Here is an 18,206-nt window from a genome sequence, read left to right as displayed (position 1 = left end):
TATGAGTTATTACTTATGAGGTAATGAGTATACCACCTACACGGGTTTTTGTCTTTGTTCTTGTAATGTTAATTTAATTGATTGTTTTCAATATTGAATGTAGTATATGTACACACTACACATTGTATCACAATAGATACCTGTTATTTATGTAGTAATTACTACTTGTTAAACTAATATGTATTCTGTGCTACTACTATAAATCCTTGTTTTTAATAATATATAATTAATGTATTATGTAGTGATTATGTATTAAGTACTTATCACATTGTATGCATTTACGGAACTGAAACTTATGCACCAATTCATTATTATAAGTATAAGTAAGTATTATTGTTTCGCTAATTAACAAAATTCTACTAAATGGGGGATTTTTAAAATGAATTACATATTCTGGAAGATGGTAGACTGGTAGAGTTAGAGGCCCTTGCTCGGGCCTCGGTGGGACATGTTACTAGTAAATTGGTAAAGCCGGTGAAAATTCAAACGGCTGGGTGCATTGCCGTGCCTAGGGTTACCCTTGCCACCCGTACTTTATTATAAAGTATTGTACGTTATTTCAGGCAATTGTACTTTGTACTTTACGAAAATAATAAAGTACGCAAAAATACTTTATTTCAAACTAGATGACCCGATGAACTTCGTATCACCTATTTTTCGAGTTTTAAAGAAACTAACAAAGTACAGAATTCATTTTTATTTATACAGATGATTTTATAAATTGTACTTTATTTTTATACTGTGTACTGTTTTTTTCTCACCTAAAGTAGCCAATATATTTTATTTGCAATAAAAAAAGGTGGCAACCCTACATGATGTAAGTGTAACCATAGATTTAAATCGAGTCTAACTAAACACCACAGTTTTTGCAACTCATGTTTTTGCTCCACAACAAGTATGATGTAATATTGTAACTTGTAAGGTGCCCGTGATGTAACAACTAACAACAACACCGCAGCCGCCTGTCGCCGGGTGCTGCGGATTTACATACACGTGCGTATCTCCAATCTCTATAAGCAGCCTTGAACGAACAGATAGGAAAGTTCCTCTTGTGAAAATTACCATCCATAATATTATGTGATGGAGAACAATGAATATTTGATTGCTTGCTACTGAGGCTGTGGACTGAAGATAATATAAGGTAGGTTTAAATTTTAATGCTACCGAAGTACCGAGGCTGTGGAGGGCCTGCCTGATGCCTCCTACCTGCCTACCTCAACAAAGAAGGACTTTCATCGTGACAAAATGTGTTTTCTACGTGATTGTTGTTACACGCAACAAATCGCAGGAAATGCTAGGGCCTAGGGGCTAGGGTCAATATTTTTCTTTATTTGACGTTACTGTTAAAACTACTTAAAACTCTTTGAATCGGTGTGAGGTGTCTGATTCTCACACCCTGTATTCTTGTCTTGCTCTTATATTCTTATGCAAAGCTTACAGAAACATAAGTACCGAAGCCTTGCCCGTGTTAGCCGGAGTTTTACCCGTTGACCTTGAGATTCAGCGTCGTGCGACAGAGGAGATACAGTGGTGGGAATGTATGGTTGGCCAAAACCCTGTATTCTGTAATACTTCGATCACAGTCTGTAATGCTGTATCATCCGCAAGTAAAGTTACCTAAGTTTGCGGTCGAAGTTAGCATTCGAGGTATGATTACAAAATAGTGAACATAAGATGTTGCCACCTCCTACACACGACACGGTTTGGGCTAAACTGTTACAACCATCATTAATGTACAGTTTTACTCCTTTACACTGTACTAACATTGGGAATTACAGTTTACTATACTTACTTATTTGATTTGATTTTATGATTTGAAGAAAGTGGCTGGCAGTGGGTGGATGATGGCTGTCCGAGATCGGAATGGTTGGCGGCTGACGCTCATTGGGGGAGGCCGTTCAGCAGTGGACGGCAATAGGCTGATGATGTTTACTATACTTACTTATTGATATAGTATTAAGGTCGAGAGTGGTAATATGAATATCGGAAAAATACAGCCTTATGTAAGAGCCATGAGCTATCGCAAAATCATTTATACATAGGTATTGTATAATATTCTGTTTGTTTATTCATCACGTATATACTGTTGTCTGCTAGTTCTGTCACGGTAACAGTATACTCGCAGCAAGGTAAAGGGAAAGAAAATAATACAAAAAAAAATATACGAAATACTTTACCTACATATTTACATTTTCTACATACTATTTTGTTAGACACCATTAAATTCTGTATGAAGTAGTTGGTGCTGAACTTAATTAAGTATAATTTATAACTAACAGCTAACTGTCGCATTCAGAGACAATCATTAATTACTTTGTTTTAATTAATTATTGGAGATTTTGACAGTAATGTTTGGGGCTTAGGTTAAAACTCAAAATCTTCATTTAATTACAGATAAGATATTGTTATTGACGAGATATTTAATTTCCGAACGATTGACCAACCACCAAGCAACCACCATTGTCCTGCACGTTTCTTTAAATTCGTTTTTTGAACGTACAATCAGCTGGATGTTCACGTGGTAGATTTTTATTCGTGAATCGTGTAAAACGAATAGCCGCAGTTTTCTCACAAATGTCACAGGGAGCAGACGTCATCCTGTCATCGGTGACGAATCCACTCTTGGTTGTACTTTAATATTGGTATCGAAGGCATCAACGGTCTCGCCGGCAAAAAATTCAAAGCTCATACGTAACATTTCAATGGACTAGACGACTGTTTTGGCGATTGTTTTTAATTTTTTTGATCAATTGTAGCACTCCCATTTGAAATTCCAGGACTTCATCGTCGTCAAACTTATCTAGTGATGGTAATATCCCATTAAAAAACGAAAGATGCCGGTTCATTGTTTTAGGTTCATTTGAATAAGAGTCCATAAATTTAATTATCTTCGCGTCTACAGGACTAATGGCATTCTCTAAAGATCTTTTAGCTATACGTTTAGGTATTGGACTCTCTGTCGTCAACGTCATATTATCATGTGTCTCTATAGAGTATGTTTCGAATGTTTCGTTTACCTCAGCATCGTTTTTCTGGTTTTCGTATTCTGTGCTATTATCCGATTCTGTGTCGTATTCGGCGGTAACATCGCATATTATCTCTTTAGGTTGTATTACTTTCTGCAGAAAAGATAGCTGTTTACTATATACGTAAGGCTTAGCTGTTTTGCCGCCACTTCCTGACCTCTTCTGATCTTGTATCTTTTTATATGACCGATGATAACTGTCTCTTATATGAGTCCACTTTTGCATGATGAGTTTTGCTGTAAAATACAAATATGGTAAGTTGGTAGTTATACGTTCACGCACAGGCGAGGCGTGCATACAAGCCGACTTCCCCTAACCCGTATGTTTATTTTTTTTTAAATACGGTACTAAACCAAAACAATTTTTTGTGCCCAATGTACCCAAAAATTGCGCTAATACTATGTGACGAACCAAATCTGTATTTTAAATATAAATTTATATATTAAATAATAGATTTAAAGTAATATTCTGTATAGTGGATGCCGGCTTATGTCCCAGCTCCTCCCTTCCCCTACCCTATTACCCTACGGCCAACCCTATTCCCTCTAAAAAGGCCGGAAACGCACCTGCAGCTCTTCTGATGTTGCGAGTGTCCATGGGCGGCGGAAGTTGCTTTCCATCAGGTGACCCGTATGCTCGTTTGACCCCTTATTTTATAAAAATATCGAAGTATAATAATTTTAATCCCTTTATATGATTCTAAAATAAAAAAAAGACTAGATGGTGCTTCGATGATTCAGGAATATTTGATCGAAGCGTCGCGTCGGTGGTCGGTGTCAAAGAGAATGTGAAACCAATATGACTATTGACCTCCTTTATACAAGTACGCTTTACTTTACCTTACAATACCCTTTGAAATGACAGCTATTTTTTGTGCCTATTTGAAGCGGAATCAGCGCCCCCAATCTGACGTAAAATGACGTTTGAAAGTCGCCATATTGGCGCTGATAGCAGTAGTGGGAGTACTTGGAACTAATACTAGTTTCTACAACCAATAGCGATTAAGCGGCTATTAATTGCAAGTTACATCAGATTTAGTTCTCTTCCCCCGCATTGAGGGCGCTGATCACAATATAAATAGGTAGAATAGAATATTTTATTGCATTGGTAGTAGGATAGGCACAAAAAGCAGGTGGGTATCATTTAAGTCCAGCGTACTTGTTTAATAGAGGTCAGTGAATATGACTCACAATTCACAAATTACTTTTTGTCACAGATAAAAGACACTACTCGCACCGTGACGCTACTGTCGAATTACAACGCCCTCTATAGCTTCTGCACGGTCCCTATAAGTAACAGTTGACACTTGACTACGATGATTTTACCCAATTCTGATTTTTGTAATAGAATATTTCCCTGGCATTAAAAATCAGTTTCACAAAAACGGTGACATTCATTGTTTTTCCCGTGTAGTCTTAGGCTGGTATAAATAGTACTTAAGATGCGACCCGCTCTCAAGACGCGGTTCGGCTCTATGATTGGTCCAAATTTTGACAGCCAACCAATCACAGAGCCTGAACCGAGTCTTGAGACCGAGATGCATCTTGAGTACTGACTATTTATACCAGCCCTAGTTTAGAACTACATATTATCTACAACATTAGTAGAGCTAGTTAATAATTATGTTTTAAAGCAATTTAATTAATTAATAATAATAAGAGATACGTACCTAAGGCTTGTCTTGTCTTTTCTTCCTTTGTCTCCAAATTAGGAACAATCATTACCAGGATTTCCTTCCAAGCCGCTTGAGTTGCGACGCGATTTTTATACAATTCCATAGTTTTATCCCATAAAACGGGCTTTTGTTCCACTAAAGAGATTAATAGTTCGTTATCTATGGAATATTCCTCAACCATTTTGAAGAACAAACATAAAATATGTACGGCCTCTCCAAAAGACGCTCTCGTACTACGTTCAGTCGGTTGCTATTCGATAAAAAACGTGCCGTATGAAAGAGACAAAGCTAACGGTTGGTTCACACGGCATAATTCTGCAGTCTGCACGATTTGTTCCAGTACAATCGACGTGTGAATGGCCGTTCTATACATTGTACATATGCGCCACTATTACTAAGGCCAGGCTCACACGGCATTGTCTTGCACGTTTTTTTATTATATGTAGCTATTTGTTTGGCGATGGCTTGTAGTGGACACGATTGGATGACATGGATTGGACGTGGGAGAGCCATGCTTCGGCACGAGCCGGCTCGACCGGAGAAATACCACGGGCTCACAGAAAACCGGCGTGAAACAGCGTTTGCGCTGAGTTTACCGGAGGCCCAATCCCCTACCCTTTTCCCTTCCCTACCCTCTCCTATTTCCTTCCTTACCCTCCCCTATTACCCTATTCTCTCTTAAAAGGCCGGCAACGCACCTGCAGCTCTTCTGTTAGTGTCCATGGGCGACGGAAGTTGCTTTCCATCAGGTGACCCGTTTGCTCGTTTGCCCCCATATTTCACACACGTACAATCGACGTGGGAATGATTCTATAATAATATTATGGTCTGCATTGTGTGCGCCACTATTCATTCGTTATGAGTTATGAACTTATGACGTATGTAAAGCTGCAAAAAAGTGCAGGATTGTGCCGTGACAGGGTTGCCATCCGTCCGGATTTCCCCGGATTTGTCCTAGTTTGAAGTTAGTCCGGGGTGCGTCCGGCCGGGTTTTTGAAAAGTGTCCGGTTGAAATCTAGACACTTTTGAAGAGAGAAATTTAACTTCTAAGTCATGCGGCATTCGGCAATAAACGAAAGATAAAAACTCGCTAAGCATACACACGGTTTCTTGCACGGACTTGAGTTAGTCAGATTTTTACAAATTCTTGTTGAAAAAGCAAAAATTGGCAAGACGTTATCGTAAATACTGTTTAAGAGGTGTCCGGGAAATAACCACATTTCGGTCAAATGTGCGGGAATTTTGTCGTGCCTGACCGGCGAAGGGAATTTGGGTGATGGCAACCCTCAGCCGTGTGAACCAAGCGTCATAGTCTTGGTCCAGAGGAACTAGTCGATGCGTCTGGGAACGACTGTCATGCAAGAACACTTAACCACCCTCCATGCCTAGAATAAGGGTATATTATGTAGTTCCTCGAAACCGACGCATACGCAGGAAGCGACACCGCAGACGTTTGTTCGCACTGCGGGATGCGGTTTGAGCCACCGTAGGTCGGGTTTCGACAAATATTATGTACTCAAGAGTCCGTATACGGAATCTTGTCGAAATTTTGAAGAAAACGACAGAAATAATCTATATACTTAGATAAAATTCTATCCAATTCGAGAAAAAAGGAAAAAAAAAACAAATTGTGCCAAAAAACACGATTCAAAAAAAAAAAAATCCACAGCCGAATATATAACCTCCTCGTTTTTTGGAAGTCGGTTAAAAACAACCTAAATCTCTCACATTATATTACTCGCCGCAAGGCTAATGTGAGATTTAGGCTGTTTTGAATCGTGTTTTTTGGCACAATTTGCTTTTCTTTTTTCACGAATCGGATAGAATTTTATCTAATAGATTATTTCTGTCGTTTTCTTTTTATGAATTACAGCTCCAAGTTGCCGAAATTAACAGCAATTCTTTGCCCATTTTCTCTAAAATTTTGCCGAGTTACATATTTTTTTACTCAACTATTTCATATTAAAGTGGGAAAAAGTAATTCCAACATTGTATAGACGACTTTCTCAACAGTACATTGTATTTTTTTCATACCGTTAATACATCAATACAATCCATAAACAGGTGATAATATTCTACACCTTTTACAGCAAAAATCACAAAACTGTCACGGGTTTGAGTTGGATTATTTAAAAATACTTAAAAAAAAACAAAAATCTAGCTCCAACATTAGATTATAATTGAAATGATCTTACATGTTGTGCATTAAAACTTATAGAAATACTGTATTTTAACTGTTAAATCACGTCTGTTAATCAGCGAAATCGGCAAGTAAGTAAAAAACCGTGTTGGAGATGTTTTAGATTGCTTGTTTTCTACAGAAAACAAGCAATGGAACAGCAAAAAATGAAAAGGGCGTATCGTAGATTCACGCAATTGGAATCTGTCAAATCCATACTTTATGTCGCGCTGCGCCTCGCCTCGTCGCGTTGCGGTATGAATTGACCCTAAGATTGTTGCTATGCGGAACATAGTGTGCTATAAATACAGTAGCAGTAAGTTTCTTACGAGATTTGAATATTGATTAGTTGAAACCACTTTTTGTTTATTTTGAGGCACAGGGTTACGACTTTAAAATGTGTAAGACTGATTGAGTGTGATATGAACACATAAATAATCAAGGTTTTTCTTTAACTTAATGTAATTCCAATAATAGTAAAAAATAAAAATGAAAAAAGTAAAAAGCCGCATAATCGGCTTTTTTACCGACTATTCGCCGACTACGAAAGTGGCCGGATAGTCAGCATTACCGACTAGTCGGCACATCTCTAATGGAGATACATTGAGTCGGACATATTAAGATACTTTTTATCCCTGAAAAATATACGGTTCCCATACTATAAACCAATTATGGTGCAACGGAGTTGCGGGTTATACTTATAGCTTAATAAGTACAGTTAGTTACATTCAAAGTTTATGTAATTCTGTGGTCGTGAAACTCCAACCTGACTAGGCGGACAGTCAAGCGGTAAGACTCGAATGAAAACACCGACGAAGCGGTTTGTCCGGTAGCGGACCGGTTGTGTTGTTTGTTTGTCATCGGGGACGGACAATTAATGGTCCGGTCCTATCATCTGATGGTGCAGCGGAACTGGTCTTACCTTATATGGTATCGACGACTTTGTGTTAACATTTTAACAATAGGGTTAAAATACTTTACTTACCTTAAAATTAAAATCAAAGGTTTGATTTTAATTTTAAGGGATTATGAATGTATAATGTATGTAAGTATGTATTTAAAACGTTTAAACCCCGGAACCCTCTAAAGTAGATTTTGTGCACAAATTCACTTCATTATGTTCGGGCCACACTAACGAGAAACGCCGTTAATTATCGCGTTAATTCTAAAACATGTTATAGCATTATCGCCTTTACATGCCACTAATTAAAGGCGATAATGCTATAACGTGTTTTAGAATTTACGCGATAATTAACGGCGTTTCTCGTTAGTGTGGCCCGAACATTACAGAAGCACGCTGCACGATAAATCTTCAATTACATTTCGATGCAGTCTTGCTTCACCAAGTTCAATAAACTAAAGTGGTAGTCTCTTAAAAGTCAATCGTTACAATATTATTAATTATTATTAAGTATAATATGTATATTAGAATTTAGAATTCAGTACTATTTTGCTGTACGATGTCACAATCCTAGAGAAATAGGTACTTGTATCAATTCGCATGCGAAGACTAAACCCTTAGCAGACAAAGTAACTATACATACTTACATATTTTTTTTTTCTTCTGCTTACTTCCATTAGGTGTAACGCCCATGTCGGTGTATATCCCCATACCCCCTACGGCATACGGCATACGCCATAAGGCATACCATACCCCATCATTATTCATTAGTCTCGGGATAAATGTTATCGTTTCGATACATATTACATAATAAATCTTTGCTAATTATAGCCGTCTGTTTGTCAGCATTATACTTAGTTGGTTCGGTATAAGTACCTTAGATGGTTTTGTTACAAATTAAATATTATAATAACACTAGCTGTCCCGGGCCCGGCAAACGTTTCTTTGCCATATAAAGTATTTCGCCCGTATTATTTTATTGAAGTGACTAAATAAGTATGTCACCATGGCAACGTCCATCGCTATCCCGTCGCACAAACAATGGTCGCCGTCAGTCTCGACTCTCGAGTTGTCATAATTTACTATTATTTATTCAACAAATGTACATAAGTATCAATAAAATAAGTACCCAGTAGCCGATTCTCAGACCCACTGAATATGCATATTATAAAGGTTTAAATCAGTAAAGCCGTTTCGGAGGAGTACACGGCCTAAGTGCTAACATTGTGACACGAGAATTTTATACTTATACATATAAGATTGTGATATGAATATTAATTGATCCACATTAACTTAATTACTGCTATACCAAAGGTGATATCCGTTCAGAAGTTATTGCTTGAAGTAGTAATTTAAAAAGGGATAGGTAAGTATATCATATAACATGATGAATGATTAATTATACCTAGACACCACACGTTACAGTTACAAATAAATTATTATAGTTCTTCACGTTTATCTTTATTGCGTTCAGTTAGTAGCTACACGTTTGGAACTATTTGAACTGGAGCCTTCCAAGCACCCTGTTTGTGACATAAAGAAATAAAACGAAGATAAGATTGTTATAATGTAGGATTAAAGTAATTTATAGTTAATTAACACAGCCATTCCCGACACGAACGCTCCCCTCTCTCCCCCCTCCCCGCTTTCCGCTTCCGGAGCAGAACAAACGCGCTATCGAAAACACTAATTGCTTATGACCCCCGGCCTTGTTCACACAATAAATGGCCTGAAACCCCCCCCCCCCCCCCCCTTACTAGTCAGGAGATAAGAAAGGCCGATTTTTCGTTTACGTGTAGTCGAACTACGCACAAACGATATCGCAAGTAGCGTAGTAATATTCATTTATTCATGCATAGTTTAACTTCGGTAGACAAAGGTGGCTTCAGTGATAACTGATAACATACTGATATAACTAATAACTAGTTACAATACAAAGGTACTATCATTTGGTTTTAACTACAAAATGCAAATTATTTCTTATGAGTGGATACAATTCTTGTTCTTTAGACTTTTACGGACACCAAGCAACATCTTTTGATAACATCTTCCCTCAAGACTCAAGAGTCAAGAGCTTTAAAATCTGTGGTCATACATTGTATTATACTTTGTGACCTAATCTACAAGCTATGGTTTCTCCTTACACGTGTTGCCTATTGGCTCCCCCTCTTCTCCCCTCCTCCCCCCTCCTGCCAGGCACTGCACAAACAGACTAACCCTTGTGGTTATCTGAGGTGTTTGCTCGCTGACAGTTCAGATATAGCGACATAGTACAGCTGTTGTGGTGACTGGAATAATATTGTATAAAACGAGCACAACGGATGCAATACCATTTTTTCAGATTCCCTATTGAAGTTAACCATAATATGCCAATGTTTCACCCCCTAGGTGAAACAAATTAAAATTTATAAGATGAAACAATGAGAAATATACTAATAGTTGCAGTGTGCTGTAGCCTGTAGGTCTATCGTATATTGTACTCGTAAGTCGTAATCAGACGTCACCTTAATATTCACGGAACAAACGAAGTGGTTCTGCATAGTAGCCTGTTCTCTAAAGATATCGTACAATTATCAAATATTATGTCATGCGGTCTTGTATGAAAACTGTCAACAAATGTGTACACCCACAAAGTTTACAAGTTTATCTCTGTTAAGTCGACGATAAGATGTGGACAAGCTCGGGCTGTGCAAACACAAACACTACTTGTGTGAGCAAAACTTTACGGACGATGTAAAAAATCCTCTAAAAATACACACAACATTGTAATTTGTAACCGAGTAGCGAAAACTCAAAAACAGATAAATAGTCGATTTGCTGCTTATTTGTAACTTTAGAAAAGCAGCATGAAAATTATAAACCTTCAAAATATATATATATATATATATATATATATATATATATATATATATATATATATATATATATATATAAACAGACGAACGTATAACCTCCTCCTTTTTGGAAGTCGGTTAAAAATTAACTTAACATTTAACACCAGCTTGTCGGAAATTATTCACGGCAATAGCGCTATTTTCATGCATTCAAAATGAAGGCTTTCAGCTCGTTATTAATTACGAAGTCTAAATAACTGTAAAAAACGTATAAAAGTGACTGAGCCGTCGGACACGCGATCCGCGCACGCTAAAACATAAAAATACTAATTTATGTTCGGAGCCCTCCTAATTACCGAACGTGTCACGACACCGGCAGCTCCTGTAGACGTGACGAGTCACGACACATAAGCCGAGATAATTTTCTAGCTTCAATCTAATACTAACTAACTTAAAGGAGCGATATATTTTGCGTCGAGATGAATCTTGGGTAATTTCAGCAAAACGGACACTCGAAACCCGTGAGAGCACCTGAAACATCGGGAAAAAGTAAAGTGCCTCGCAACAAAATCAGCAAGTGCTCAAATCTATGCTCCAACTACGAAGAATATTTTTACGAGTATTCTTCATAGTTTTACCACAGATTTGAGCACCACCAACTAAGAAATCACCACAACTTGTACGCCCAGCACGAACTTTCGTATCGCAAACGTATCGATTGTCGATACGATAACGTGGAGCGGGGCTAGTTCTGATGAGATACGCGTTATGTCTCAAGACTCTTTATTTGTTGACGAATGACATCCCATCACACCTAATTTTCACCAGCGCTTCCAAAATAGCATTCCAATGGACCCAACAATGGCAAAGTTCGCCAAGTCGCCAAACCGTTATTATCGGGCGAAACAATGGGAGACAAAAGATCGAATGTTACTAAGTTGTTGAACATTTAACAAATTTGCCAATTATCTGGAGGTCGAGAGCTGATGGATGGATGTGCCCACGCCGCGTCGTTCAGGGCTCGTAATAACTCAATTAAAATGGGATTACTTTTGTTATTGCGAAGGCTCTTGAGGATGTACACGCGCCTCTTTGTTTTGATTCCTGAATCATCGAAGTTGTTATTGTTGTTTATGTCGGAAACCCTTGTACCTATTTGAAAATGTATTGTTGTGGTAATTTCCTAGATTGAATTTTCCTGAATCTCAAATATCCTGAATCTTAATATTAAACACGGCTGGTAGCTGCTACTTCATATTATATTCACTTTAGTCATTTCTTTCGTTAACGTAATATGAAAATTTTGATACAATTATTATTGCATTAAATTAGTTTTAATTTAAATGCCAATAGCACAATCCTTAACCTTTCCGGCCAAGGTGCACTTTCGAATGTTTTCCCCACATTACCTTTTTATTGCGGAGTCGGTTATTTATAACTTTATGTGTTTGTCATTTACACGACACAGTTTTGTTGCGAGGGTGTGATTGTTTGTATAATGACTATGAGACCGAGCTCTCTTTTAGACTATGAGACTCCAAGTTGAAAGTTGAGCAATTTGGTTAACTTTGTCAATCTGTCAATCATTAAACATTATCTTATCTCAGACTGTTTTTAAATGGAAGAATTTTGTTATCTCACAATTCACACAGATTATCTAAATATATAAAGCTTAAAGGTGACTGACTGACTGATTGACATAGTGATCTATTAACGCACAGCCCAAACCACTGGACGGATCGGACTGAAATTTGGCATGCAGGTAGATGTTATGACGTAGGCATCTGCTAAGAAAGGATTTTGATAAATTCCAACCCCAAGGGGTTCAAATAAGGGATGAATGTTTGTATATAATTATACTTCTTATCGCGAGCGCAGCCGTGGGCAAAAGCTCGTTTTTTTAATAAAATAATGGGCAAACAAGTGCTTAAACGGATTGTGTGATGAAACCCTTGGTGCACTTGATTTCAATGTCTTTCTTATGTAATTTCTGTACCTCCGCTCTGACTTCTGAGTCATGCTCTTTGTCCTCCAGTCACCATCGTGGCCGTTAGCTGGTCATAGTCGTGACTTCTGGTGATTCACACTCAACCTGACTCCACTTCACGATGGTGTCATAATTTATTCCCCTGATTAGCATTAGTACAAAGCGATTAACAAATAGACAATAAAGTCGATGAGGTAAACTTGAATAATGTGACAGGTAAAATTTTTAAGATTGTTTACAAAAATTAAATGGGAAAGGGAGTACCAAAGGAGGTACGCTATTTTCAGTATTTAAGTAGGATTTATGTAAGTACCTATACGTTTGATCGATCAGTTTTCGGACTACTGATGGCAGATTATAAAACACAGTTTACTATCTTTACCTAAAATTATTAACACAACCGTTCGAATCGAGCGCGCGCACACATTAGCGTAATTTCAGACAACTTGAAGTTGCAATACGATGCAGTCTGCAGAATCAGGCTGGCTGAGTTACTCCGCTGTATGCTGTATGATATTATTATGTGGTCATGACTTGCTGACGGTGACTGTGATAAGAGTCATTGTGTCTGGTACTAGTGGTACTGATAAGTCACGTGCCGATAGTGGAGACACGAACTCTGGAGTACCAGGCACATGCACCTCCGTCCCGCCACTGCATATCTTTATGTCAATACGTGAGCCAAAAACTTTGTATCCCTTTTGACGAACAATAGGGAAACGTAGGTGAATGAAAATTTGCACAGTTATAGTTTATATGGTGAAGGAGTGCATCGAGCTAATATTTTTTTGAAATTATGCTTTTATCCACGGACGTAAAAAAAATACGGACGGATCGCCATTAAGAAATGAGTGAAGCACCCTTAATAAGCCCAGGCGATCATACGTACACATCTTGCACACGCACTCGCACTGTAATAAGCCGATCGTACCGCCATTACGCAATTAGACTGCATCGCGGTGACACGTCTTTGTCATTCATAAATAAAAATAAATATGCCATCTTGTGTTGTAAAATGGTGCAAGAACAATACAACCTTACACAAAAAACATCAAGGAATAATATTTCATAGGTAAGATAACATATTTTTAAAGTATTTTGATAAAATAATGTAAATATTAATTCAACTTCAACAGGTCAGTAATGTCCATAACAAAGTGGGGAAATTTTCCCCAAACCGGGGAAAATTTTAAATTATTTTTAAATAATCAAATAATAAATTTTATTGTCTTTTATTAGTGTCATGTAAGTATTTAGCATACTATTGACCAGTAATTAGGCAGGAATACATTAATAGGGGTGTAGACAGTAAACGAAATCTAATACAAATTATTGTTTTTTTGAGAGTTTGTATTATAGAATTTGTTTGTATTATAAAAATGGACATACTAACTTTATAATATTTTTTATATTTAATAAGTGATTTTTTTAATTGAAATAAGAGTGTATTAATTTTTTATTCATATTTTTAGGTGTAACAAAATACTTATGTACTATCAGAGAAGTTGATTCCTATGCAAATCGGAGACATAAGTAGTTTGGTTGCGTTACGTCAAACCCAGCTGACAGATCACAATTAACATTGAATTGACATAAGTATTCGACCAAATAACGTTGGTCTGTCAATTGCATAGGAATCAACTTCCTTGATGGTACATCTCTAAAATAAATATATTTCCTAAAAATAGTCTACACCCCTATTAATTTCTTAATTTACAAAAGTGGATATAATTGTTGTTTGACGACCTCTGTGGTTCAGTGGGTGGGCTGTCGGTAGCTCAAGCCGGGGGTCGCGGGTTCGAATCCTGCCGACGGAACAAAAAGTTTTCAAAGTTCCTGTCTTAGATTTCCTTCAGTAGTAGGGGAGGGAAGGTGCTATTGGTGTAGTCACCCGAGCGTCATTGAGACCTAGTAGGAATGAAAATATTGAATGGACCTCTAGACCAGGAATAAATTTAACACCATGTTAGGTGATTTGATTTGACGTTAGCGCATGGTAGAACTCTCGATAGCTCTAACAGGCCGTTAACTGATTTAACAAGCCATTATTTATTTAACATTACTTGATTGTTTGATGAAACGGGTTACGGGACTTAAGTATCTTATATCTTTTCGTATACAGGTTTCGTATATAGGTTTCGGGGGCGATAAATCTATGTAGCTAGGAATTATTTTTAGAAAATGTCATTTTGTTCGTGTCAAATAGCTAGTAATAATTTTATTATTGTAAATGTTTGTACATAATCATTATTACTAATAATGTTATGTAAATAATATACTTCTCTGTACGTAACATGTGTTTTTTTTCTATCTATTGTGTCATAAAAATAATATTTTCATTATGACATCTTTAACAACCGCTTACATTTCTGAAGCGAAAAAAACATAATGTTTAAGTATAAAAAATACATTTAACTTGTCTGAGTTTACAAAATTTAAAAAGTAGGGAAATTTATGATTTATATGGCAACCCTCATATCACGCACACGTCCTACACGGGCGGCCATAACTAGGCTTCACTCGTGATTATAAGAAGGATATGTCCGTATTTTTTTTACGTCCGTGCTTTTATCATAGATTTTTTTTACAAATAAAACATTACACACACTACAACACACACACTAAGAAAAATGACAGATTTTTGAGTGACAAGCCTATACATACGAAGTATACTCTTTTATTTATGGTTGAAGTCTGTTGACAACATTGACAACAAGGTGACAAATTGAAAATGGATTAAAGTTTTTTTATTGAATCTTAGATACTATAAGACAATGCTTTCACGGCCAGTTTGAGATCAGCTGAGTCCCAGAAACAAGAGTTGAAAAAATATGATAAAGTCAATATTTTTTTATAAAATATAGGTAGTAGGTAGTTAGGATATGTTGTTGTTGAAACTAAGGTCGAATTTGGACCATTGGGCGATCTCTAGTATAATACTAATGCACATTATAGTATGATGTCATTCTTTATTACTATTTCAAAATTATATATTGGGGCAAATCAGATTTTTTATAAGCTAGTTGAAAATTCGTTTCGTTTCGTTAAAAATATTGTAATTTGTAAGTATTGCAAACAAATGGCAAAAATTCGTTTTCTTATTTTTTAATTTTTATAGATAAAAGTACTAGCACAGTACTAGATAATTTACTTAGTAGGGACGTCAACATGATCCAGGGGGGGGATCCTTTGACTGAACAACGCCATTCAATCACACGTCTAGCTTTAATATTGAATATTTTTGTCGCTCAAAACGTTCAACACTACAGCTGATTCAAAAGCCGCCGTCTAATTGAAGTAGTTCAGCGCGCACCGCTGCGGCGCTAGGTGCGTTTTATTTACAATATGGCGTCAACTAGCAGGTGTTTGTTGGTGTTTGTGGTTGTTTTTCGGAAAGAAAGTAGTTAATAAAAGTTACAAGTGTTATTAAAGAGACAAAAATTGTGGAGGCACAAAAGAGTGAATTAAAATTTCAACAAATATTCGAGGAGAAACTACGGGATTATGAAATGGATGGACGCAGCCTCTGCCGAAAGGGGGGTTCGGGGGGCACAGCCCCCCGTCAAAACAAAAACAAACACAATCCAGAAAGTCCAAAAGTTGGTTAGGTTAGGTTAGAACTTAGACCACAACGCAGAGGGAGCCGAGCGAGCGCAGCAAGCGTGCTGCGGCAGCAGCCGGCGACCGCCGTCAAATAGAGGAGGCGCAGCCCCCCGCCAAAACAAAAACAAACCAGTTGGCTAAGCGTCGTCTAGCTGTAGTGTTGAACGTTGTAGTCAACAAGTCGGCTAAACGACGTATAGCCGTGTGATTGAATGCCGTTGTTCAGTCAAAGGGCTAGCTGTTTGATTGAACGGCTATTTAAACCAGTGGGCTGCGACATATATATTGCGATTGGCATTTGCTACATTTTCCACTGCGTTATTATCTAATTCCATCGTTTTCGGTCGACTAGAAAAAAATTAAATCATAATAATATCATAAAAAGGCTAAAATAGCTTGTAATAGATAAACTGGATCATAAAAAATACAATGAATGAGCCATGCTTTGGCACGAATGGGCCGACTCGACTAGAGAAATACCACGGACTCACAGGAAAACCGGCGTGAAACAGCCCTTGCGCTGTGTTTCGTAGTCGTGAAGGACGTTTGGTTACAACTTACAACTTATAATAAGTAGGTACCTAATTAAACTTATATTACCTTTCCAACATACTGCCTGCCGCTGGATCTGATTTGGCATTTGGTGATTCGTTTGGGTTATCAATAATTGCACTATCCATGGTTTTCCGCCGCCTGAAATAAAAATTTAAATCATAAAGGCCTAAATAAAACTTCAGATTCAAAGCAAAATGAACTCATTGTACCTAATAGTACTTGTACCTAATAGTACTTGTACTATTATTTATTCTGTGCTAATAGTGATAAAAAAAACATAAAAAGTATTACGAAAATTCTCTGAAACTCGATCCATAGACCGATTGAATATTGATTTATCAGAACAATCCCCGACGCGCGACGCTATCCTAAAACATAGGCTAACGAAATAATCAACTTTATGAGTGGTGATTTTTTTAACTTTTTGAACATTTATTTTGGAGTGCAAAACTCCAACATAAATGTTCAGATACAAAGCAAAATTATTATCAGTGATAAAATAAAACATAAAAAACTGTATTACGATTTACGAAAATCCTCGAAGATTCGAACCATAGGCCGATTGGAAATTGATAATCATAAATAATGTCATCACAACGATTGTGATAACATTATTATGTCAATTTCCAAGGTCTATGGTTCGAATCTTAGAGGATTTTCGTAAATCGTAATCAATCGTAATACAGTTTTTTTATGTTTTATTTGACACAACGATCCTGGCTATCCTAAAACACATTGAGAGTGACGAAATATTTTGATTCGGGGTCGTAATTGTTCGTTTTTTTTTTCAAAATAAAGTACGCAACAAGAAAATAGATAAAATTGAACTTACTTTACTTCCATCATGTGTTTTTGGCTTTCACGAAGCTGTCGCTTTTTTGCTGGACGTCTTTTATTTTTCTTGTCACCCATTTTTACAGACGCGCAATATAATTTCAAATATTTACAAAATAAACTTAAAATATTATAAAACAATGAGAAATACCTATATACAAATTTTCAGAACTAAACGCTTCAATTACACTAAAATCACGATATCGGCAGAGCGAAATCCGTCACACGTCCACATAGCACCGCGCCTCAGCGATCACTGTCGGTTTTCATGCGAGAGAGAGAGATGTGAAATGTTCACTCAGAAGCGTGGATACATTTTTCGTTTGTTAGAGGAAAAATAAATATTGTGGGAAACCTAGATGTCAGAGCCGAAAATTAAATCGGGCAATCTTTGGATTTTTGTAAAAGGTATCAAATAAACAAAATTTTAAAGCATAGATTGTATTATTACTTTAGTAAGAACTGTTTAAAGTTCCCGAAAGATGTGACTTTGGTACCTATTTTTTTTTTCATCCAGTAGGAGTACATTATTTTATTATTTAAATCGAACAAGCTTTCCCAAATATAATCAAAAATCACATATATTTTTTTGTGCCAATCAATGAAATACAT

At 36.9% G+C, this 18,206-nt stretch overlaps 2 protein-coding genes across 2 annotated transcripts in view; both read right to left on the bottom strand.

Moving 5' to 3' along the window:
* The window catches only part of LOC121735701 (stress response protein NST1-like), a 138,130-nt gene extending 120,443 nt beyond the window's left edge, over positions 1–17,687 (bottom strand). Inside the window, exons 1-2 of the mRNA XM_042126604.1 lie at positions 17,593–17,687; positions 16,806–16,898 (exon numbers count right to left, since the gene is read on the bottom strand). Coding sequence (XP_041982538.1) covers positions 16,806–16,898; positions 17,593–17,672 — 173 coding nt within the window. The 5' untranslated portion in view covers positions 17,673–17,687. The remainder of the gene's footprint in view (positions 1–16,805; positions 16,899–17,592) is intronic.
* On the bottom strand, positions 2,185–5,232 carry LOC121735704. The gene is made up of 3 exons (XM_042126617.1): positions 4,696–5,232; positions 2,671–3,262; positions 2,185–2,626 (listed from the first exon to the last, which is right to left on the bottom strand). The coding sequence occupies exons 1-2, from the start codon at positions 4,880–4,882 to the stop codon at positions 2,700–2,702; spliced, it is 750 nt and encodes a 249-aa protein (XP_041982551.1). The 5' UTR covers positions 4,883–5,232; the 3' UTR covers positions 2,185–2,626; positions 2,671–2,699.
* Positions 17,688–18,206: the final 519 nt, after the last annotated feature.

Source organism: Aricia agestis, chromosome 17, assembly GCF_905147365.1.
Source record: "Aricia agestis chromosome 17, ilAriAges1.1, whole genome shotgun sequence".
Taxonomy (NCBI): Eukaryota; Metazoa; Arthropoda; class Insecta; order Lepidoptera; family Lycaenidae; genus Aricia; species Aricia agestis.
The sequence above is the reverse complement of the archived record's forward strand: the minus strand, read 5'-3'. Positions and strand labels throughout refer to the sequence as shown.

Coding starts and splice junctions, on each gene's coding strand:
- LOC121735704 (XM_042126617.1), bottom strand. CDS start 4,882: ATGGTTGAGGAATATTCCATAGATAACGAACTATTAATCTCTTTAGTG. Junction 3,263..4,695: donor AAAGACAAGACAAGCCTTAG/GTACGTATCTCT, acceptor TGTATTTTACAG/CAAAACTCATCATGCAAAAG.